Below are 25,250 nucleotides of genomic sequence, written 5' to 3' on the forward strand. Positions count from 1 at the left end.
GAGAGAGAGAGAGAGAGAGAGAGAGAGAGAGAGAGAGAGAGAGAGAGAGAGAGAGAGCAGTTTGTCATATGGGCATAAATAGGAAATGCATTCCAGTTGCAAACCCCAGCTCTTCACAGCATTGGCTGTTTATATGCTTTTGATTCTTGCTCTGTAAATGGGGTGTCACAGTAAAGCGGCTTACCTGATGATCTTGTTACAAAGAATAGATAGGAGAGATGGACTTTATTCTACACGGTGAGCACGTTTATTTCCAGTCTGTGTCTCTTGCGACTCTAGAGGGAGAATTTTGCAGAGCTGTATTAATGAGCCAAACCCTTCCATTTCCATTTGAAGAAGACCAGATAGGGTTCTTTAAACAGACAGATTCTTGGTGCCTGAAGGAAGACTGCAAAGAACCCTATCTGCTGTTTCTTAGTCCTGCACACCACAGTGCATGCTCACCGCCGAGTTTCCTTCATTTTTCATTTCTTTTTGTTTTCTGAGTTTATTACGTATCCATGGATTATCGCAACTGGCTCTGCCATGTGGGTAGGCTGGCCTTGAACTTGCTGTGATTTGTCTGAGGCCAGGCGACACACAGTTGTAGGTCTTGGAGATGATAATTTTCTCTAATTGTTTTCTACCACTCCTGGGAGAAAAAAATGAATTCTTCAACCTAGGAGAGTCTGAGGTAAGGATTATAGAAGTGGGTGAAGGTGAAGAGTTACTCTTCATGTCCTGTCTTCGCTACATCAAAGTCATCCAACAGATCCCTGGAAGTATCCACATACCCCAGAGAGTGCTTCCACCACCCAGACCCTGCTAGCTCAGCGCAACCCCAGTGTTTGTTTTGTGTGTAGGTATCTCAAGGGCCAGATTAGACAAACAGACATGGCCAGTGTGTGAGTTTTCCACTTTCAGGGGATGACTGTTCTAAACATTTGGTGATCGATTCTGTGGGCCTGAGAGGTTGGTTGAAATTGCCTTTCTCCTTGCCAAATACCTGAAAGCACCCCTGGAGGCTGTGACAGCAGGAGCTGGACCAGAATGCACTGGAAAGGAGAGAAGCCAGACTCCCCAGCATCCTTGGGCTATTCCCTTGGCCTGGTAGTTACTCTCTGTGAAGTCTGGTGCTCTAGTGCCTGCAGTGGTGTCTTTCCCTAATTGCTGAGCTCATTTTGCACCCTAGTGCCAAATAGTCCCCCAGAGACTACTGAGTAAAACAACAGGCAAAGTTCCAGGGACCATCACAGATCCTTAATGAAATGCAGCTTTTAAAAGCAGACGACCTTCCTGGAACAGCCCCAAGTAGCGGACACTCCCATTTTCTTTAGGCACTTTGGTGAAATTAGCTCTATTTAATAAAAGATTCCTTCTGCTGGCTACTTGGGCAGTGAGATGGTTTTAGGGACTCCTATATGTGCCTTATTTAGATAATTGCACTAGAGCAAAAAAGAGAATACAGTACACAGCAGACGGTGCTATGGGAATGGGGAACATTTGTGACTAAAAATCACCTCCGAAAGCTGTTTATAGTAGACCCAGGAAACTGCAAATAAGTGAACAGAGCTTGCAACCTACTTTGAACCTGAGATAATAGAGTCTAAAGGGACCACTGGATATTACAAGTGTGCACTGTGAAAGTCAGATCAGAGAGACTCACCGAAATACCACAAGGTCAGGGTTGGGAGGAGGTCGAAAAGTACAATAAATCCCGCACTGTTACCTGGCCTGACTGTCTGTGCTGCAGAATCTTTGCCTGTCTGTCTCTTCCCCCACCAATCCTTTCATCTTTCTCTTTCAGATGCATTTAAAATCACATGACAGTTCTGCCAGAGAAAAATACATATATGTATGCATGCACGGACACACAAAATCTCTTTGAAAAACTCCAGTAAACATCTTTACTTTTAGTTTCAGAAAGCCATGTTGGAAAAGCCCATGAATTACGCTGGCCATAGCATAATCCCTGGCTCAACGACATATCCCCTCTCTTTTATTCCTTGTTTATATCCTGAGCAGTAAAAAGTGGCTGGCTTCCCCATATGGAAATCTTTGACTTGTCTATGGCCATGTTTACCAAATGGAGAAGTCTGCTGTATGGAGCGGTTACCACTAGCCTTCAGTATTTACATGTGCTGGTCCAGCTAGACTGATTCTCTCTTATGCAAAATTATGAGAGACCTGTGCCATGAACAGACAAAGGCTTCATAGCTGCACACTCAGGTAGTTCAGGCTTAGGTCAACAGTGGCTAATTATTTCTCAACTGACCTGTAAGTTATTTTGAAGCATTTAAAAGGACCACAGTTGCAGCTTGAGACTTTGTTGGTCACTGGTAGGACATTTGCTCAGCATGTACAAAGCACTGGATTCTAACTTTTTAAAAATAGGCAAACAGGTTGCTATCAAGACACAAACCTGATCGGTATGATAGGCCATGTCTATAATTCATGCTACATACCTGCTTGAAGCAACAGGATTGCAAGGTTGAATCCACTTGGGCTACATAGCGAGTGCAAAGCTGACCTGATCAACTGAGCAAATTCATCTCTCAAAATGTCTCCTTAAAAAATCTGAGGTTAGACCTATATGATTGAGTGGTTGATTCGCTTCTAAAATGCCCTGGTATCTCTTCCCAGTACAGTAAACAAACAAAGAAACAAAGAATCCAAAACAACACACTAGTCTAGACATAGGTAACTCCAATGCAGAAGAGTGGTATGCTATGTGTGCTTAAACTTTATGATACAGGTCTAAAGCATTCCTGAGGCTCATGAAAGTATTGGGACTGTTTAATGGTGGTGGACGGTTGTTGTGTGAGTGCTAAATGACATATTTCCAGACTGGTTAGTCTTAATCTCTTCTAATCTTCACTATGCAATAGATAATTTCATTTGGGTATAAGGAAATTCAAGTGATTAAGGCTCACTAAAAGTCCAGATACTTTGTCTAAGCTGACACCATTGGAAAGACATCAGAAACAAGTCCTACAGAAAGATTTGGTGGAGCCCGCTTTAAGAAATTAATGCTGGGGAGTGGTGGGGCATGCCTTTAATCCCAGTGCTTGGGGGGCAGAGGTAAGCAAATCTCTGAGTTTGAGTCCAACCCAGTGTACAGAGCTAATTCTAGGACAGCCAAGACTACATAAAAAAACCCTGTCTCAAAAGACCAAATCTACCCTCTAAATAAATAAATTAAATTAGAAGAAAGAAATAATTAATTAGTTTAATACCAACCTGATTCATATAGGGAATTCTGGATCAGCCAGAGATGCACAGTGAGACCTTGTCTAAAAAGATAGCTAATACTGTACCTCAGCAGAGAAGAGAGTCAGGAGAAAGGGCTCTGGATAAGAGCTGCTCCCTAGATAGACTGTGTCCATCTGCTCTGCTGGGAGATATAACAAGCCTTCTCAGGCTGGAGCATAATAAAGGGAGAGCAGAAGATGTCAGCCCGGGGTAGATGGGGAAAGAGGTCCATTGTTGTAAGAAGTGGGCAGTGCATGCTGCTATAGGAAAATATTATTATTAAGCTGTGTGTTGGGGGAAGGGGCTCAGACATGGGTCATCAATGACCCAATAACACAGCTTGGAAAATAAGTATCGTGTTCTGCTGAGAGTGTTCACCAAAGCGGAGTGAACAGAAAACACGTCGCCATTTCAGTACAGATCATACTACTAGGTATGTTACAAATGCAAGCCTTGTTTAAAAAAAAAAAAAAAAAAAAAAAGCAGACCTTGTGAACTTTGTGGTTCTTATCCCAGGCCTTTCCATTTTGCTTTATGAGAATTATGGCTGCTTTACACAAGAAATACATTTATGCTGAAAAATTCCACACACTGAGAAGTGATACTGGGAGACGCACGAACTTATATTCTAGTTGAATCCACAGAACTTCTTCTGGGATAATCTAATAATAGTGTTCTCATAGAGGATGAGTTTGGGAGATGGAATCAGCAAATTTAAATGGAGGTCTGTACTTTATTATCTATTTAATCAGCTTTTTCTCTAGGTTCCCTAATGGGAATGAATCCCATTAGTTCTGATAGAAATAAACCACGCTGATGCATGAGTAAATATCAGAATGGTAGTTCCGATGTGTGGCAAAGGGCCGGGAGTGCTCAGCCCTCTGAGCCAGCTTGCGTGGCTCTGGAACTTTGCCTTTCTTCCTGCGGAAGGAGGCTCTCTCCTTGTGTCTGGGCTTCTGTTGCTTATGCTTGGGGTGGGTAAAAGATTGGTAGGCGTGTTCATGGCTTTCCACGTTGACAATTAAGTTTTCATGGAGGTGACAGTGACAAATATCTGATGAGTTCTATACATAGGAACTGCTGTGAGTAGCCTCAGGAAAACCCACTCTTTTGACACAGACCCAGGGAGGTCAACGGGACAGTCCCAGAGCACATGAGTGCTCTATTTTCTCAAGTGCTAACTGCTGGGCTTTGTACTGTGGCTCCGTAGCTTTCTGGACACATTTTCAGTAAGATAATATCTAAGTTAGGTCATTGGAGATCTGGGTACTTCCATTCTTGTCCCTTTCTCCTCTGTGTGGCCTTTGGAGTACACAGCAAATTGAAAGCACAAATTGGACTCCTCTGTGGCTTCCTCTGTAGAAGAATCAGCTGTGGTGCTGACATTTCTTGTATTGTTCAGCTTTCTGGATCCTCTTTTTAAGTGTATCACAGCTTCTTTGGCTTTAAGCATTTCTTTTTGTCTGATAACTCAGTCTTGTTAGTTGCCATCTTGCAATATGGCAAAGAGCAGTATCTTGTCTTTTTTGAGAAATGTAGACTATCTCATAACATGTTATGTTGTGCATTTAAAATGCAAGCAATTCTAAGATCAGAGAAAGTTCATTTGTGGGAGTTCTTTGTGTCAAGGGATCAAGTGCAATTTATGGTACCAGTCCAGTACCAGTTTAGCATTCATGAACCAAAAGAAACAGTAGTGATTCTTGGTTTGAAGTTTGAGGGGGAATCTTTGAACAGAACAGACAAAATATCTAGGACTCTCAAAGTCATGACATTGGCTGGTCTGAGAATTGTCACAATTCCCAGGCATTTGTCTGTGACCTTGAATCTCAGCATTAGATGTAATAAACTGAATGATTCTGTTGGAGTAGAGCTAGAGAGAAGAAGTTCTCCTCATTAAAAAAATAATTACAATTAAGTGTTTTAAGTGTTTTGGATATTTTCAAATATTAAAATTTCATTAACATTTTGATAATTTAGAATTAAATTTCATATAGGATTATAAAAGCATATTAACACATGATTTCCAACATATGGAAAAAGAAATATCCTGAAATTTAGTGTGCTTAAAATCATTCCTATCTTAGCATTCTAAGATGCCATATATGCATTTTCTAGAGTCTTTATGTTACAGATATTTAAAAGGCTTCTATACATAACCAACACGCACATAATTTGTATTGATTCTAGTTGAGAAAAATAGAAATAAAAACACACAAAACTTAATTTTTAACCAATTAGACTCCAAACTATAGACCATTCAACGCCAGACCCCACGTGTTTTCTTTCTCCAAGGAGCCCATTGGTTCTCAAAGCATGGCCCCCGATCCAAGAGCATCAGCAGCACCTGGAAACTTGGAAATGCACATTGCAGGCTCCATTCCAGACCTACTAAATGAGAAATTCTGGGACAGGACCCAGCACACCAGGTGAGGCACATGCCTGTTAGTTTTCAAACCATTAAACCAATACATAGAGGCTTTGGCCTATGAGACCACTGAGGAGAATGGTCCTTTGGGTACACGGAAGACGTTTATCCTCATAACTTACTTGTTTAGTCATCAGCTACATTCAGGTTGGTCAGTAATTCTTGGACACACAGTTATAATTCATTCACTGATTACTGCCATGGACCTGTGACATCACTTACCAAGTTGTTAGCCTGTTCATTGGGTACTGATCTGACTTTTGAAAGGAAAGAGAAACCGTTATGGCTTGGTATGAAATATTTCCCAAAGGATCAAGGATTGAAGGCTTAGTTTCTAATAGAGTGTTGGGGGAAGGGAGCCTTAGGGAAGTGACTGGATCATAAAAACCAACGACTTAAGCAATTAATTAATCCATCAGTGAACTCCTAAGTCAGTGGATTATTGGAGCATACAGAAGGCGAAGTCCGATTGGAGAGAGTGAGACACTGGGTATGGCTTTGAGGGTTATCTTCCCTCCACCCCCACCCCGGCACCGTTCTTGCATTCTCTCTCTGAAGGCAGGGTGTAAGCAAGAAGCCATGCTCTACTGTGCCTCCATGATACATAGCAATGGTGTACATAAACATGGACTGAAACCTCTAAAACACCTTGTTTTCTTGGGTACTCTGTCACAATGATGGAGAAAAAGTAATAGTGAAGCCAGTGATTTTACTGTCAGTAGTCATCACCACAAAGAGTTACAGCCCTTTCTCATGGAACTTTTGAGAGCACAAGTAGTGTCTGAGCTAGTAAAAAACTCACAGTAAAACATATATTAATAAAAACCCTGTTAATATTATTTTTTGGTTTCTTCAAAATTGAATCAATAGGAATCTGAAAAGGAATTATAAAGTTAAAATCTATAATTTTGGCATGTCTTTTGGCTACTATCTAAAAAATATTTCAAAGCATAAAATATTATACTACATATACTACAAGATGCTACTGATTGAGGCACGAAATAATTGTAATCATTCTTTTATATGCTATCTTATCAAAACAATAATACATTGCTGGTCTGACACTGAAATGCCACTAAATGGAAATGGTATCATAATTTCACACATGTTAAAGTATGAAAAAGTACACATTAACATTAGTGAAATACTGTATAAACTTTAATATCGATTGCAGTTGGCAAACTCTTTCAGAATTAATTCTATTTACACATTTCTCTTCCGAAGCAATGGTATCTGGACCCAGCTATAGCATAGGTACAGCAATTTTGGTCTTCAAGGTTAAAGCAATGTCATCCTAGGCTGAAGACGTTTCTATGACATCAGTAACTAAGCACAGCAAGTGGAAGATACTCTGCTAAAACTTGGTTTTTGAATGGTCATAGGGAGTAAGCGAACAGGCAATTGGGTGAGAAAACAAAGAGGACTAAAATTATATACATAAAGAATTCATTCACTTGAGTAAATCTCTTGGTTGTCATTACAAAGAAACTTACTCACACACTTAAGATATGCTAGTCTGATGCTGATATTTTCCTTAATCAGCCCTGTCGGATTATGTTGCTGCCTTTTAAAAATGTCCTATAAATCCACTTCCATGTCTTTACAGGGGCTGGACAATTGTTTGAGACTTCAACACCATGAGATGCTGCCATGCAGCAGGGTTGAACCAAAGCCCCAAACTGACTGCTTGTTGCAAGAAAACCTCATGTTCACAGGGAGCACAGCCTGCACTGGTGCATTAGCAGAGCAGCCTTTCCGATCTGGAGGATTTCAGTCAGTTAACAAAATCTCTGCTGTGAAGATTTTATTTCACTTTCTATATTTTTATAATTCTGACTAAATTTATATATCAGAAATATTTTTAGTAACCTTGTAAACTGAGTGGGGACTATATAAAGGTGAAAATAAAAAGGAGATGAGGTTATGTTTTGTTATTCTTTAGCACTGTAAATTTTACAAGGCATCGAAGTTTTCTAAAATTCCAAATACAAATAACTGTTAAATTTTGCTTAGAGACTTCAGGGAAATAAAATCTAAGAATATAATAATAATAATAATAATAATAATAATAATAATAATAATAATAAATAGACTATAGTATAAAATAAAATAGGGTATGCTTTAAACTTATTATTTTACTCTATCATGAGAACACAATTAGATAATGCAGAGATACATCAAGTACAGTGTCTTGCACAAACACTCCACAATTCCCAGCAGACATTTATGTTACAGCATCAGTGATGATCACACAACCAAGATGAAATAAGTTTCATCCTTTAGTCAAGAAATAGTCTTTAAGAATTTGTGGTCGGGCTGGAGAGTTGGCTCAGCCGTTAAGAGCATTGACTGCTCTTCCTAAGGTCCTGAGTTCAAATCCCAGCAACCACATAGTGGTTCACAACCATCCGGAATGAGATCTGACTGCTTCTTCTGGAGTGTCTGAAGACAGCTACAGTGTACTTACATATAAGAAAGAAAGAAAGAAAGAGAGAGAGAGAGAGAGAGAGAGAGAGAGAGAGAGAGAGAGAGAGAGAAAGGAGGAAGGAAGGAAGGAAGGAAGGAAGGAGGGAAGGAAGGAAGGAAGGAAGGAAGGAAGGAAGGGAAGAAAGAAATAACCAAGAAAGAGAATTAATTAATTTGTGGTCATCTGAGTGCCATCAGGATTGGCTTTGGGATTATTTTCTTCATTTATTTTTTGGATAGTTTGTTGTNAGGAAGGAAAGGAAGGAAGGAAGGAAGGAAGGAAGGAAAGAAAGAAAGAAAGAAAGAAAGAAAGAAAGAAAGAAAGAAAGAAAGAAAGAAACAAGAAAGAGAATTAATTAATTTGTGGTCATCTGAGTGCCATCAGGATTGGCTTTGGGATTATTTTCTTCATTTATTTTTTGGATAGTTTGTTGTTTGTCAATAGATATATTATGGAATTTTTCAATAGCTGGATACTCCAATTCCATTGTCTTATTTATTGGTCCTCACGGTTTTTCTACACTCTTTAGGATTATGTATATATTCTGTTATGTATATATCCTGTTTCTAGCTCCTGTCTTTTTGCTCTGATTAACACTTCCAGTCTTAGGTTGGACAGAATTGTCAAATATGGCATCATCTACCCTTTTCCTGTCTTAAAAGGAAGGCTTTTGGCTTTTCACTATTGTATATGGTCTTACCTGAGATGTTGAGAGTTTTTACCATAAAAGGAATTCATTGTTGGGATCTAGAGAGGTGATCATATGGTTTTATCCTCTACTCTGTTAGCATGGTAGGCCACATTATTTTATTTGACTATACTGAACTACTCATCTTTAGATAAATCTCATTTCACCCTAGTGAAATATCTTTTTAATATGGTATTGAACTCCAAATGTTTGAGTCAGGCCCCTTTCTCAGGTTTATTGACAGTTTATAGGTAGTTCAATTGATTAAAATGCATAATAGTAAAGTATTCTGTATCGTATTAAAATGTCAAGAGTAGATTTTCTCTCTCAATATAGCAAAACAAAATGTAAAGTGTGTAAGTAGGCAAGGACTAACAAAGTCTTGCCACAAAGAAATAATTGTTTATTTTCTTTTAAAAGCATGATATCTGTCCAAATGCCTCTGGATTTATTACAAAGCAGTCATGCACACAATAAGGAAATGTGAGTTGCAGGCACTTGGCTTATTAAACTGACTTTTGTTTTGTTTTATTTTGTTTCTCCGAGACAGCATCTCATGTATCCAAACCCGCCCTTCCAACTCAACATGTAACCCGGGATGATCTTGCACTTCTAACCATCTTCCCTCAGAGGGAAGCGCTAGGTTCATAAACATCTACTTCCACACCTGGTTTTTGTGTCGCTTAGGATTGGGAATAGGGGCCTGTGCATATTAGGGAAGTACTGTAGCAAATGAGACACACACAGTGACTATAATGATTTATATTGAAGCAATAATCAGCTACTATTTACCCCAAATCTGGGACTGCTTTCTGGGACTTCTGACCATTCTTCTATCCTTTTAAATAAGAACTTATTAAAGGAAGCTATAGTATATATGTTGTATATTTTGTATTCCAAGAAAGTACTTAAATGTCAAGATTTAATTTAACTTAATATTTAGAATGTTTGAAGTAATTTCAACAATAAAATTCAAGATTGTTAACTTACACTAGTGAATTACTTATTCTTTATAGATAACATATCTTTAAATCCTCAATAAATTGCTTTTTCTAGCTAAGAAAAAACTTATGTGGACATAGTGGAATATGCTTTAAAGGTACCTCATTTAGAAGGATCACATATTTCAGTCTAGCATGACACAAAGAAATCATGACACCCCCCTCTCTTATACACACAGGCACACACACACACACACATACAAACACACACACACACACACACACACACACACACACACAGAGAGAGAGAGAGAGAGAGAGAGAGAGAGAGAACTTCTCTTTGGTAATAATTATTCATGCTTATTTAACATTTAATATTTAAAGAACTCAATAATCTTCTAGTCCTGTTTTGCCTAGCAAGGATGTAAATATATTTATCTCACTAATTAAAAACTATCAGATGTTAATAGCTAGGGTAGGCATTTTGTCCAAGGCCCAGAGTTACAAGTATATCATGACTTCCTCATTTAACGATTAGAATTTTTCAATACTATTCACAGCAACAGAAAATATTTAGAAGTCACAATTGTTAAGAACAGTTTTTAGAAGTACAGATTTGTATTAGTAAAAATATTATGAGAGATCTGTATCTGTGGTTCAAAATGAAAAGGAAGTGGCTGTGATCAGAATAGCCGTGGTTAATGAACCCATTTACAGAGCAGGAAGGCTGTAGAAGATCTATATTATCAGCTTCACTTCTTTAACAATGGTGTGGACAATACCCTAGATACTGGACTAGTTTTTGAAAACACAGTGCAGAATCATACCAGAAAGCTGCTTCAGAGGGTAGCTCGGTGGTGGGAAGGTCTGGAGAGGCCGTAATGACCCCTTTTCTCCAGGTGTTATTGTTGTTGAGGCTCATTTGTTTATTTGTTAGTTTTGAGACAGTGTCTCACTGTGTAACCCTGGATTATCTGGAACTCACTATATAGAGCAGACTGGCTTCAAGCTCACGAGAGTTTCTCTCCAGCCTTTGCCTCCTGAGTGTGGAGATTTTTTTTATCAGCATGTGTCACCATACCCAGCTGGTTTCCTACAGTATTTTACCCTCATATCATGGGATGCAGCAGAGAAGTTTGAGGTTGCTATTAACAATTACAGATACTGTTCTCTCCATCCTTGTTGTCCTTGGGCTAACATTCTGTCATTAGAAGTCACAGACTTCTCAGTTACAGATCACTAAGACACAACTGGCAGATAGACTGTTCCTGGAGGCTGAATGCTTTCCTTTAGAGAAGAGAAGAATTATACAATAAAGAACACAATTAAATACCATCAGAGTCTTTATAAGTGAGGAGAATATTGGAGATTTTTTAAAAAGTGCAATTTATGGTAGATCAAAGAGCCGCTGAAGAGAAAGGCACAGTAAAAAGGAGAAGTCAATTGCACCGTAACATACTTTCTGGCTCAATCTATTTTTAACTCTGGACTAGCAAAATGCATAGATTAAGGGCACTCTAAGCTTCAGTCATCCATGTACATATCAGTGCCAAGATGCAACACATGCAGCATTATAGGCAGATGGCATCAGTCAATCCAGTCTGCATATCGAACTAGTTTGTTCCTTTGTATTTATTCGCTATTTGGATCAGCACTCAACGTTTTAGAAACTGTCTTTTGGAGACTAATAAGTAAGCATTTGTTCCTCCTAGAGAATAACTCCCAGGTAGAGATGGGTCCAGTGAAGCAGGTGCTTGTTCATAACCATGCGTTCTCCCTAACATACCCATATCCCTTGGAGTGAGGAGGGGATTTACAAACAGCGGAAAAGTAACTCTCAATCTTGGAGACAGTAGGAAAGCAAGTCTCTGAGATAGGCTACCTCATTTCCCCTTCAAAAATTCAATAAAAGTGATGCTGTATTATCTGAGAAAAACCAGAAGTACAGGGTTCCTATTAAGACAAAAATTGTATACGGTTTTAAAATAATATACACTCTATCAGACATGCTTATCATTTTAGTCCCAAAAGAAAAAGATTCTTACTCACATGTCTCAAGCAGTCTGCCCACAGCAGTGCACCACTACTACATACCAAGGAAAACAGAGAATGTGGACGTACAGGGGAGGGAGGAAAGCAAGCTCCACTGTGGTTGAACTAAAGAGCTTTTACCTTCTGAGGTGGCGGCATCACAAAGCCAGGAACTCTGTGAGGTGACAAATCACCTTGGATATGGCACTGCTGTCATGGGTATGTAACTGTAACTGTAATTATGTATACAAAATCTCAACTTCTTAAACTATAACACAAAGACAGTAGGGTATGAACCAGAATATTTAGAAAGATAAATGGATAACTTCAATGTCACATTTGGTTCTGGGCTCAGAGCAAAGAATGCTGCCTTTTGAGATGCAACCTAACCTTGGATCTGGATGTCAGAAGAATATAAATTCTAAATAAATGCTTATAAACTGCATTTTAGAACAAAGTTTTCAATTGTAGCACAAACCAGATCCACCCTTCATGCTGTAGTTTTGCGGCTATAACCAAAACACGAAGAAAGAAGAAAACAGTGCTGGCTGGGATCCCCTTTAATGTAAAAATTGCCTCTCTGTACTTAGGCTGAAACATGTGTCATTGAACCAGTATTTCTTCTTTTCTTTTAAAGTCAGGCAGCTATTTATATGTTTAAAATGAGCACAATCCATTGTTGTTTTGACTTGATCTTTCTTTTCCTTTCAAAAATACAAAATAGAGTACTGTAAAAATTCAATTCGATGTGCCAAGGAAATAAATTTTCAGATGTCTGAAACAACAGTATCCTCAAAACAGCTCTCAGATCAGATCGTCCAGTGTTTTATTTGGAGCAAGAACAAGTCTAGCCAGAACTGAAAAAGTTTAGTTGAATATTTGTTTTCATATAGTTTAGTTACAATTTACTTCAAATTTGTACCCCATTTTCAACTTTATTCTGGGACTCCACACTTGGAGGATGACTTCTGGCGTAGGGCGCTGAGATCTCAATTTTAATCGCCTGTCTGTCAAACTGAAGGGAAATGCATCTGCAAGTGGCAAGCCAGTGCAGAGCCAGTTGGGAATCTCTGGAAAGCTGGGCAGGAACTCCAGGTCTCACACAGTTAAGGTGGTGACTTCTATAGTGAAGACTGAAGCCTCCCTAAGGTGATGCATGCAGCTGCTCAGTAGTAGGTGCTTGTGTTCCTGTTGTCCCAGATAGTATTTGTGGGTTTGGCCCCACTAGGAGCGTTTGAATGCACATTCCAATTATTTTGTATATGACAGGATTTTTTTTTTCCCCCTTAGTGAGAAGAAATCCAGTGCATGGCTCACTCAATTCCAAGTCAATACAAATCCATAAACACTCTATTTTAATCCCAGTTATGAAATCTGCTAACTGTTCAGGATGACCTCTCCTGTACTCTGCATTCTAAGACCCCCCCCCCTCCTCATTATGTGCTTTCCTTAGGTAATAGCAGAGTTGACCAAAAAGCAATGGTTAGATATTGATAACCTTAGGTGTGTCTGCTTCTGGTAGGTAATAAACACTGGCAAAGAAGCACATGGTCTTCTTGAGTGGAAAAGAGCTAAGGAGGAAAACAGATAGGCAGGGGCTAGGAGCTCATAAAGTAAAGCTGGGAGTGTTGTATATTCAAATGTATTTGGGGGATAGAAAGCAATAGAATGTACCCCGTATAAATACAGATACGTTAGTAGATTTAAAATATTGAAGGTTTCATTGCTCTCTGATTTGATAGAACTTGGGTCTGAGGTCCTAAGCATGAACTACAGGCAAGAGGTGGAGATTTAAGCCGTAGGGGCAGGTAGGTCACTGCAGACAGGCTCCTGAAGAGAATTATACCAGCATTGTGCCGTCCCATCTCTTTTTGTCACTTTCAATGAGATAAAGAGTTGTACTCTGCCACTTGCTTCCCGCCATAATGTATGGCTTCATCACGGCTTCCCAACAACAGTCCCACAGACTACAAACTCAAACGCTTGTCAGCTGAAACAAACCTTCCCTACCCATTGTATAAGTTCATGATCTCAGCGATGAAAGCTGATTGGCACTACTGAAGAAAAAAAAAGTTTTGGAATCAATGTTTCTCGTATCTGTAACCAAAAGAGACCACATTGTTATTATTTTTATTCTACTTTTTAAGGAGGCACTTGAGATTTAAAACAAAATTTCCAAAATTTAACACAATGATTAGTCCCTTCTATTTTTGAGAGATGGACATGTTAAACCAGGATCCTCCAACTCTTGGCAAGGAAAAAGACTCCAGGACCAGCATTTTTCCTACACCTGAGGGAGCTGTTTGGGTTTAATGAGAAGGGTCTCTTTCCCCTCATTTCTCTGTTTCTCTCCATGTGTCTTGTTTGACATCATTTGAGTTTCTTCTTTCAAAATGAACTAGTCACCGACCTTGCTTCAAATGAGGTTTATCTGCAATGGGAAGACTGACTTCTATTTGAGGTAACTTCTGAGAGCAATAGCACCAGAAGAACCATAAAGATATTTATTACAAGAAAATGCCTCCGTATTCAATTTTAGCAAACTTAGGAATTATCTATATTTTTGTAGCTTGTGCACAGTTGCCTGCCTTAATATGTTTCGATAGACAACAAGGCACCAAGAGTCCGGGGTAAATAATAGATGTTAAAAATAGCCACTACCTAACAATGTCACTGGAATAATTAGAGTGCAGAAATGCTCTCACACAAGCAGCCAGCTCAAAACAAAGGTTGGCATGAATCTCTTTCTTTGGTTCTTTTCAAATTAATATAGCATACTCATTCCAAACTCATCTCCCCCACTTAAAGCAACTTGAGTTGTTTTCATTTTGTCTGCCTTTCAACTCCCCCAAAGCATACAACACTGGATGCCATCCACTGTGCAGTTTTACAGTTTTTTTTTTCTTGCTCAGTAGGTACACACAGTGCCAATGTATATTTATATGCATGGACTATAGACATGCTTTGCTTTCATACACAGAGCAAGAAAAAAAGAAGATCCTCTTTCTAGCTAAGTTTCATGGTGTCGTGGTCTTCAAATGAAATAAAATATAAAATTCGTTTTGTTGTTGGGTAGCTGGCGGCTGTGGAACACAGCCAGAAAATTTGTCTGTGCCACCAGCAGAAGAGCAGCATTGACCTCAGAGACCCTTGGGATTGCTGAAGCACCATTGTGTCTGCATTTGGACCGGAAGCGCATAACATTACTGCTAAATACCTATTCCATCCCATGTACAATGTGGTAAAGGTAGCAACTATGTTCTCCTCGCAAAAAGCTCAGTCGCTCCTCTAGACTTAGGAGTTCTCAGATCAGTTGGTATACTATAAACAAAAGTCGTATCATTTTAGTCTTTAAATGAAAACTACGACTCCTAAAATGCATGAAGTTTCTGATGTGTCCATCAGGTTCCCCAGAGGAAACCATTCTGCTTTTCTTCAATGAAAATTTCTCCAGTGACACGAAACCGACAGAGCCATAAATGCCGCGCCAATCCTTTTCAAATGGCTCCCCAAAGCTTACTGAACTCGCGTTAAAAAGTAATAAACATCTTAATGATCTATACGGTGTATGGTGTCATAGCATTTCATGAAGTCCTGAAAGAGATACTTGCATTTTGCTGTCACTTTGTAACCCCCTAGGGGAGGGGCATGGCCTTCCAATGCATCAAATCCAGCAGAGACCAGGACCACGTCGGGATCAAACTCTCTGGCCACAGGCATCAGGACAGTCCTGCACGGCGAAAAGGCAGTGGTCACTCATGGCGAAGGTGGGGACCCGGGAGCCCTGCTTTGTGAAAGAGACTTGGCACAGCCTCAGTCCCTTCCCAGGAAAAGAAGGGGAGAAATGCAAACTGGATTCAAAGCTTATCATTTCCTTCATATGGAAACACGGTTATTTTAGTGCCCAATACAGTGGGTTTTTTTTTCCTTTCCTTTCATCTTTTTTTCCCTTTTTTTTTTTTTTTTTAGTTCCAGACTGAAAACACCATAGTCCGCAGGTACATTTTGAGGCATGTCACAGCACACATACATCTGAAGCTGTTTTATCCCATTGCCTATGAAAGAGAGAGAGAGAGAGAGAGAGAGAGAGAGAGAGAGAGAGAGAGAGAGAGAAGAAAAAAAGAAAAAGAAATCCCTGCTTCTTCCAAAGGAGACTAATGTTTTACAGAGGAAAATTGAAGCTTTAGAGAGAGCCTAGCTTGCTCTAGTTAGTAAGAAATTGGTATAAATTTGAACTATAAATTTCTTTGGGAAAAAGTTTGCTTTCCCAACTTTTTTAAAAAATATATATATATTAAAAATATTTGTCATGGTAGGGGGTGACTCTTACAAAGGAAAAACACAAAATTCCCTTAATAGAATCCAGATTATGACGTGTAAGCGAGTCCAAGGCCAGACACATGAGGAATGCAGCAGCCTTGTTGCTGGCTGCAGCCCCTGCAGGCCCCACTTAGACACACCAGCACTCACCTCTCAGCCTCCTCAGGGCTCTGACCCTTCCCATCCCTGTTAGTTTTGAGAGAAAATGATTGCAGGAACTCAAGGGAAAAAAAAAGTTTATGAGGACTTGAAGCTCAGAGTGCCATCATAAACATTCAAATCCCGAAGTCTATTTAATAAAACGAGGAAACAGCACACCATCCTGGATTTTACTAGTAAGACTTCTGTCTGTGAGAAGTAACTGGAACAAGTGTTCTAAGAATCATCCTTAGGTAGTAGAATAATTAGCTCTTTGATTTATTTAAAAAAAAAAAACAAACAAAACTTCAGATTTCTTTGACAATAATCACACACCAGTCTTACCTAAAGAAATTCTGATTGAGTGTCATAAATGAGAAGTTGGAATTAGAAAATATCTAAATGAAATTTATCTAGAGAGAGATGTAAGTTAACTCAACGCTTTTTCCCTATAAACTCTTCTGCTAGCGTCCAATGCTGACTGTCTCTCAATCTTCCAAAGAGTAGTCCTCTCAATAGCTAGAAAAAACACCTAAGTCTGAATCATTCATTAATGCTACCAAGTAAAACAACACAACTCCACTCACCATGTATAACTTACTAATTTTTTCCAACAATGCTATGCATCTTTAGTGTGGGCCCATGATCTGATGAAGAGATGCATAATATCCATTCCTTCAACAGTAAGTATCAGCCCTAACATTGCTTTCATGGAGTGCCATGTATAATCATTCACTGATGGTCATGAGTGGAATGACCATGTGTTACTGAGACATTGCAGTAAACCCTCTCAAAGAAACCAGACCTTTTTCTCAAGTTCCTCTCTTTATTTTGGTGGGCACTAGACACTTCCTTAGTACATAACTGGTCTGGTTTATTTGTGATACAGTCAACACATTCACTTTGCCAGTCTTTCTGGATTCACAAATGGTTTTCAATCAAGCTCCACCTCAGGGAACTGAATCGTATGTAGGTCTATTCACTCCAAAAATTAAGATGATGAAAAACTTGGTGGGGGGTGGAAACCTACCACACATCCCAGTTAACTTCAGTTCTTAACTTGTCACAGGCTGGAGTCATCTGAGAGAGAAGCTTTAACTGAAGAATTTCCTAGATCAGACACGGCCAGTGGGCATTTCTCTAGGAAACCATCTTGATCATTAATTGATGCAGGATAGCCCAGTCCACCATGGATGGCACCATCCCTAGGCAAATGGTCCTGGGGTTGAGCTAGCCAGATAGCAAGCAGTATTCTTCCACAGTCTCTGCTGTACTTCCTTGGCCAGAGATAATGCTACGTGAATACGCAAGCCAGCCGTGCTTCCAGTTCTTAACCTGACTTCACTCATGAAAGGACATTGGCCTGTAAGTGTAAGATGAAATAAAGCCTTTTTTTCTTCAATTTGCTTTGGTCATGGCATTTGTTACAGGAAAAAAAAAAGGAAGTTGGATGCCAAGTTATCTGGTAGAATTTTCCACTTCAAAGTATACATTTATTTATTATTATTATCATCATCATCATCATCATCATTATTATTATTTTTGAGACAGGGTTTCTCTGTGTAGCCCTGGCTATCTTGGAACTCAGTCTGTAGACCATGCTGGCCTCGAACTCAGAAATCTGCCTGCCTCTGCCTCCCGAGTGCTGGGATTAAAGGTGTGCACCACCACTGCCCTGCCTCAAAGTATACATTCTTAATACTCTGGTTTCTCTTCAGAGCAAGTCTTAGGCTTTAAAAATGATACATTCTTAGACTTTTGTCCAGATGGCAACTGTTCATTGAATGAACTAGCTGTATGTTTATGACTATAGAAAGTTTGTGTTAATGTTCTGATGCAAAATATCCTGCAAATTTTCTGTTAAGCTAAAGAAATATATGGCAACAACTGGTTACAGATAGCAACATTGGTGACCTTTTGATCATTAATTTCAACTAGATACTTTGTCTACTTTGTTACAAACACTGTAATGGCTAAAAATTATTCAGTTTCAATTTTAAGTATCTCTTTATTTTGATAAATTTAAAAAAATATATTTTATGTGCTCAAGTCTTATGCCCACAGCATGTCTGTGTATTGCTGTGCCTGGTATCCACTGAGCATAGAGAGCGTGTTGGCTCCCATGGAACTAGAGTTACAGATGATTGTTAGCTACTATGCTCATGCTGAGAATACAGCCCACGTCCTCGGAAAATCAGCTAGTGCTGATCCCACCATCCAGCCCCATATTTTGTATCTTTTAAAGAAATACTGCAGAAGTTTTTAAGCTCTTCTATTTATGTTGGCACAGAGCTAGAATATCTACTACAGCCTGTGTCCCCTTTCCAAAACTCCTATTGAAATTAAATACCATTGTTAGAGGATGGATCATTGCCACTGCCGTGGGAGTGGGCTCCAGATGCACAGATGAGGTTGCCAAGTTTCCTCTCTGTCCTATGCCTATTTTGTATGTCTTTCCACCATCTTATGACACAGCATGGGAGCCCATACCAGACACCAGCACCACAATCCTGGACACTATTCTCTCCATAAGCATTTTCCAATTAAATCCATGTTCTATATCAATAATAATAATAACCTGTTACAACAATACAAATTTTACTAAGGCATGTATGAAAGATAAAAAGACTGTTATAAAATACAGAGTAGAAAAGGCAGTATAATTTTTCTTGAACAAATTCCTCAAAGGCATTTATGGGCTTTGTTGTTAAAGACAATAAGCAATATGTTTGGGTCATCATACATTTCCCAGTAATCATAGCACCCCAACAGCAAAATTCTGTCATTATAGAGCTAATGTGCTATTGTCAGTTTTGAGTTAAAAAAAAAATAAAAAAATACATGGAGATTCTTGAAAAGTTATTGACTCCAGGACATTGTCACCAAAAATATGATGTAGCTAAGAAGCACTGTATGGTGACTAGGGAGCTGTCAGAAGAGATGAGGGGGTGCTCAAAGGCAATAGATTGGAGCAGAAAAGCCTGGGGTGGCTGATGCTGGCACAATTCCAGAAACACAAAAGGTAATGCTAACAGTGGATTATAAGCCATAAAATCAGATAAGTAGTCATGAGTTCATAGAATAACAGAGCTGTAACTGAGCAGAGAGGAAACAAAGAGGAATGAACTATCAACTGACAAGTGTTCAAGAATTTGAGAATTTAAGGAATGAGAAAAGTCACCATTTGAGTATGATTTTTAAACAAAAGAACTAAAGTAAGCAAGACTCAAGGATTCTATACATTTTTTTCACATCAGAGAATACAAAAGACACATGAAAAACTTAAGTATTATGAAAACTTCTGAAACTCTAATATTCTTTTAAAAAATTAACTGTCAGATATGATAAATTACTAACTGAACAATGAGAATGTTATCAGCAAATTAACTTTTAATTTTTTAAAAAAAATTGCTCATTTAATTTACTTTTATATATAGGTGCTTTCAAGAGTTTGTATGTTTTACATGTATGCAGTACCCAAAATATCAAAGTAGACTGTTGGAGCCTCTGAAACTGAAGTTATGGAGGCTCCAGCAGTTACAGATGTGAACCACCATGCAGACACCAGCAACTCTCTTAACCACTGAGCCTTCTCTCCTCCCTAGCAAACAGATTTTTAAACAAACTTTAAGGGGAGAAAAATGAGTTAGAAAAGGAAACTACTGCCAGATATAGAACTTGATATAGAAGGAATTAGAAAAGAGATGAGTGATAATTTGGCCCCAAGGAAACACTCAGCAAAGAAATAGATATAAAGGAAGAAAAGAGGCAGGGCTGAGAACAAGATATTAAAGAAATATGAAAAGCAAAGACCACTAGAAGATGTCCAAACATCCTAGGTGCTTTTGCTCCTGCTAACGGCCAGGATGATCATTCAGATAGTCTTAATGACCATCTGACACTTCTTAAGGACTCCTCTTTAATGACAAGTGTGCACAGACAAACTCTAAACTCATGAGGATGTCAGTGACCTCATGAGGATATCGGTGAGCTCATGAAGATGTTGGTGATCTCATATGGATATTGGTGACCTTGTGAGGATGTCAGTGACCTCCTGTGCATGTCAGTGATCTCATGCAGATGTTGGTGACCTCATGTGGATGTTGGTGACCTCCAAATACAGTCCTCTTTGCTTTGCCATTCAGATACTTGCCATTTTCTAGAATGTTAATTCCAAAGTAACTGTTTTACATATTCATTAGAAAAAAATTAACATCATCTACTGCCTTCTTAAATAGCAGTGGGAAATAAGCATATCTTGACTCACGGTGAAACCCAAGAGTATAGAAAAAAACACATTAAAATAAACATATAAACAACTGGATATAAACATATATAGTTTAGCCAATAGATAATAGTCTCAAACATATATACAAATAAATGTATCCTATATAAACTCATACCGTGTACACACACACACACACACACACACACAACTTAATGGTAGGGTTTCACCATGTACCTCAGGCTGATCTGGAACTCCCAATGTATATACCATTTAGTTCTCTCAGTACTATGACTACATATCTGACAATAAACAAGTTAAATATGAACTGTTTATCTTTGCTCACAGATGGAAAGTGTAGTCCACTATGGTAAGAATGCCTCATGATAGACTCTTGAGGCTTCTTGCTCACGTCTATGAAAATCAAGATGTAAAGACTGCACAGGAAGCCAGGCTAGTCTGTGAACCATATGGCCAGACAACTGGAGATCCGCTCCCTCCTGCTAAAACCCAAGCTGGTTGAAGCAGTGATGCTGTTGTGTTCCCTTCACCTCAAAGAGCAACTTTCTTCTTCCTTTCCTACATGTCGCTAGGTGAGACCCACACAAATGAGAGTGGACTGTTAGGAACAGATCCTAAACAGAGAGCAGAGAAAAGAATACCACTGCGAATATCTCTGCATGAGATTGGAGCAATGGGTTCAGAGTATGTGCTTCCTCAGAGTCAGATCTCTGGAATGTGTTTCCTGTCTAGTCAATGTCAATCCAGTGGCTACACCCTCAGTGAGTCAGCTGAAGCCCTGTCCTTCAGCTGAAGCTAACTAAGAGTTTATCATGACTCACAGTGCCGTGTGTTGAATGATGAGTGAAAGACACGACCCATTCATTTGACATGGACAATAAAGAAGAAATAGGTTCAGCTCTATAGCTAAAAAATTGTGTGTGTATGTATGTGTGTGTATGTGTGTGTGTGTGTGTACATGCATATGCATGTGTGAATGAACATATGCACATGCCAGATCCTTTATGTGGAAGTAAGAGCAAACCCTTGGGTTTCATTCTTTACCTTTCAATTTGTTTGATACAGGATCTCCTTTTGTTGTTGTGTTCTTGCTGTATGACAGCCTTTCTGGAGTGGGAGGAGCCTGTCCTATTCATCTGGCTTCTATGTGCTACTGAGGATTCCAGCTCACATCCTCACCTGCATCCCAAGTGGTTTCACTCTGAGCCATCTCTGTGTCACGCAACTCAGATTTTAAAGCATCTGAACCCACAGACTTACCCTCAAGTACTGCTTTACTCATTCACGAGTCATTTATTGAGCTCTATTCTGTGGGAAGCATGGGGAAAGAAAGGAGTTGTAACTCTGCTCTTAAGGAGAGTGCAGATTATAAAATTAAAGAGGAAAAATAATGTCTTTGCAGTATTATAGATTAAGACTCAGACACACACAGGAGCCCGAGTAACCAGGAGGGACAAAACCACCAACGCCACCAACAACCAGGAAGAGGTACTTCAGGGAATTTTATTGACTATTTTTCATCAATATTCATAAGGGAAATTGGTCTGAAGTTCTCTTTCTTTGTTGAGCCAGGGACCCCAAAGGAGTATCTATGGGAAGATTGAAGGAGCAGAATGGAATTCCAATCCCTTAGAAAGAACAATATCGATTAACCAGATCACCCAGATCTCTGAGGGACTAAACCACCAACCAAAGAGTACACATGGAGGGAACCGTGTCTCCAGTTGCATATGTAGCAGAGGATGGTCTTATGTGGCATCATTGGGAGGGGAAGCCCTTGGTCCTGTGGTGACTTAATGCTAGAGTGATGAGGTGGGGAGAGGGTGAGCACCCTCATAGAGGCAAAGGGGATGGGGGAGGGGGATAGGATGGGGGGTTATGGAGGGAAAACTGGGAAGGGAGATATAATCTGAAATGTAAACTAATAAAATGATTAATTATGATGATGAAAAAAAAAACAGGGAGAAAGTCTACCAGCAATGAAGAATTAGTGTGGACATTAGTGAAGAAGATTGACAGGAAACAAAAACAAAAACAAAAACAAGGAAGATAGGGCATCGAGGCACATGCACCAGCATAGATGTGGCCACACAGAGCCTGATGAAGAGCACTAGCTGTGGAATACAGGGTAGAGATGGCAGAGGAAGCTGTGGGCCAAGGGAACACTCTGCCTGCTGCTCAGGAAGAATGTGGCAGCGTCTTGCAAGGCACAGTCATAGCTTTATGTTCCTGAAAATTTGAATCCCTACTCCAAATCTTAGGGAAGGATATCCCCAATAGGGATCCCTTCCCTGTGCTTTGCTTGCTATGGACACGTGCTCTGTATCTCCCTTTCCTAACAAGATACTCACACGGGAGGTCCTCATAAGCTGCTGAGTGGCTGATTGCCGAACACCTTGCAACTCCAACCCATTCACTTCTTTCACTTAGTGAATTTTACTCCCCATTTTTAGCATGAGCTAGGTTCACAGACAGTTCTGATTTCTTCATATGTTAATTGTGAAGACAGAGTATCTGAACAATCCCACAGTCTGTAGCCACACCACCCTGAATGCGCCTGATTTCATGTGGACAAGTAAGTCTTCAATAAGAACTAGGGTAAAACAGAAATTACCCAGAAGGCCACAGGACTGACTGATGTGGGTTTGGGCTTGGGTACACAGAGACTCACTGAAACTGACAGTGCACGGGGTAGGGAAGATTGTGTGAAGGGAAGAGCAGCTCCGGATAGAAGAGCATGTGCAAATGCCCTGACTGGGGCTTGAAGGTACTCAGAGAGCTAGAAGATGCTTCTGGGGTAACACAGAGCTAAAAGTACAAGACTATTGGATATGGTCAGAGTCAGACATCTGGTAATGAAGCCACAGTGGCTGGGGCATTGGAGGCTACTACCGTGCTTTGAATTTAATTATTATTATTATTCCTTAATCTTCCTTTACAGCTGCTACCCACCTCCTGTTACCCCCCTCACACTGCTCCCCATCCCATACCTCCTTCCCCATCTCCAAGAGGATGTCCCCATGTCCCTCACCCCCACCCTTGACCTCAAGTCTCTTGAGGGTTAGGTGCATCCTCTCTCACAGACCAGACCAGGCAGTCCTCTACTGTGTATGTGTCAGGGGCCTCATATCAGCTGGTCTATGCTGCCTGGTTGGCGGTTCAGTGTCTTAGAGATCTTGGGGGGTCCAGGCTACTTGAGACTGCTGGTCTTCTTGTAGGGAATTTAATTCTTAATAAACAAAAGACCCTGAAAGATTGGAGAGGGATGTACCATATTCCTATTTATGTTACCTCAAACAATGGATTTCATTCCTATGCACGACTGATAAACAACGGCATATTATATTCATGCATATGTGAATCACAGATGAAAAGTCGTGTCGACATTTTTCTGTATATGTAATTGTAGGTCATGGCTTAAAGGTATCAGATTATGAATTAGATATTCCCGAATGATAGAAGGTTTTCTGGGTTTTTGTATTTTTTTCTTACAAAACAAAGTATACATGACAATATGTACAATTATTTTCATGTACATATATTTGTACATGACAGACAAGGAGCAACACTTGCCAGGAAAACTCTTCATGACAGTCTACATGGGGACAGGCAAAGAACAGCACTGCATAACATTCAGATAGATGCCTGAAACATTCCCACCCTCTCTGTCACCTTTGGACTACTGTGAAAATGCTAAGGGGCCTCTATAGGAAGATCACTGTGTGGTGGTCACTGAGCACACACAATATGGCTGCTGTTTACAATCAGCCACACAAGCCCTGACTCAAGTCCTCTATTTCTAGTCATCTTATATTTCCTACCCAACTCCAAGCACACACACACACACACACACACACACACACACACACACAAACTCCTAAACACATAATGAATACCCTCCCAAATACATCCAATACCTACCTCTCAATGCATACACACGCAAAAATGCACCCCAAAACATATACCCAACCACCTCTTCCACATATATATGCTTAACACACATTCTTCTTACACATATATACCCTTATATATGTCCTCAACACACCAAATTCCCAACAGATACCCACACAACACAAACACTAAACACATACAGATGCCCAATGCATGCATATACATATTCCCAACACTCCCAATCACAACACCCCAAATGTTCCCCACTACAAGAATACTCCAACATAAACTTCCAACATACAAACACCCAGAGTATGTGTGTACATGTACACACAAACCACATACACGATTTCTTTTGTACACTCAATGCTGGTTATTTCTGTCTCAATTTTCCATCCTTGGTAACTCTCTTTTCACTGTAACAAATTCATTTAGAAAGTTCATTGTCTACACTTAGAAGATGCATCTAGAAACTTACCAACCTCCCCTCCTCCCCAGGACTATCAGCGTCCTCACTCTAAATGGATTCAGAATCATTTTTCTCGTTCAGCTCAGATGGCTCCCTCTGCCTCGTGTGGAAAGCAGCTCGCCAGGGCAGCATATTTGGTCAGATCTCCATCATCCCCCTCAGGGCAAAACAAATTTTTAATGACCTACATATCCCTGGACAGTGAGGCAGTCCAACACAGTTTTGACTCTGTCCTCCTATTCTTTGCCAGGACACAAATCACAAATATGCCTGACTCACTCTGGCTAAAAGAGTGTCTTAACAGACTAAATAATGTTTTGTGGCAATATGCATTAAAAACTTTCTTTTTAAGACTAAATATTATCCCACTGGATGCAAGTACTATACTGTCTCTTTCATC

The 25,250-nt window shown here is 39.7% G+C and overlaps 1 protein-coding gene across 13 annotated transcripts in view; it reads right to left on the minus strand.

The window, feature by feature from the left end:
• The window catches only part of Hdac9 (histone deacetylase 9), an 822,768-nt gene that overhangs the window by 86,846 nt on the left and 710,672 nt on the right, over positions 1-25,250 (minus strand). For all 13 annotated transcript variants that reach the window (XM_021201632.2, XM_029540516.1, XM_029540526.1 and 10 more), the window contains one exon: positions 15,398-15,516. In XM_021201632.2, coding sequence (XP_021057291.2) covers positions 15,398-15,516 — 119 coding nt within the window. The remainder of the gene's footprint in view (positions 1-15,397; positions 15,517-25,250) is intronic.

This window comes from Mus pahari, chromosome 7, assembly GCF_900095145.1.
Source record: "Mus pahari chromosome 7, PAHARI_EIJ_v1.1, whole genome shotgun sequence".
Taxonomy (NCBI): Eukaryota; Metazoa; Chordata; class Mammalia; order Rodentia; family Muridae; genus Mus; species Mus pahari.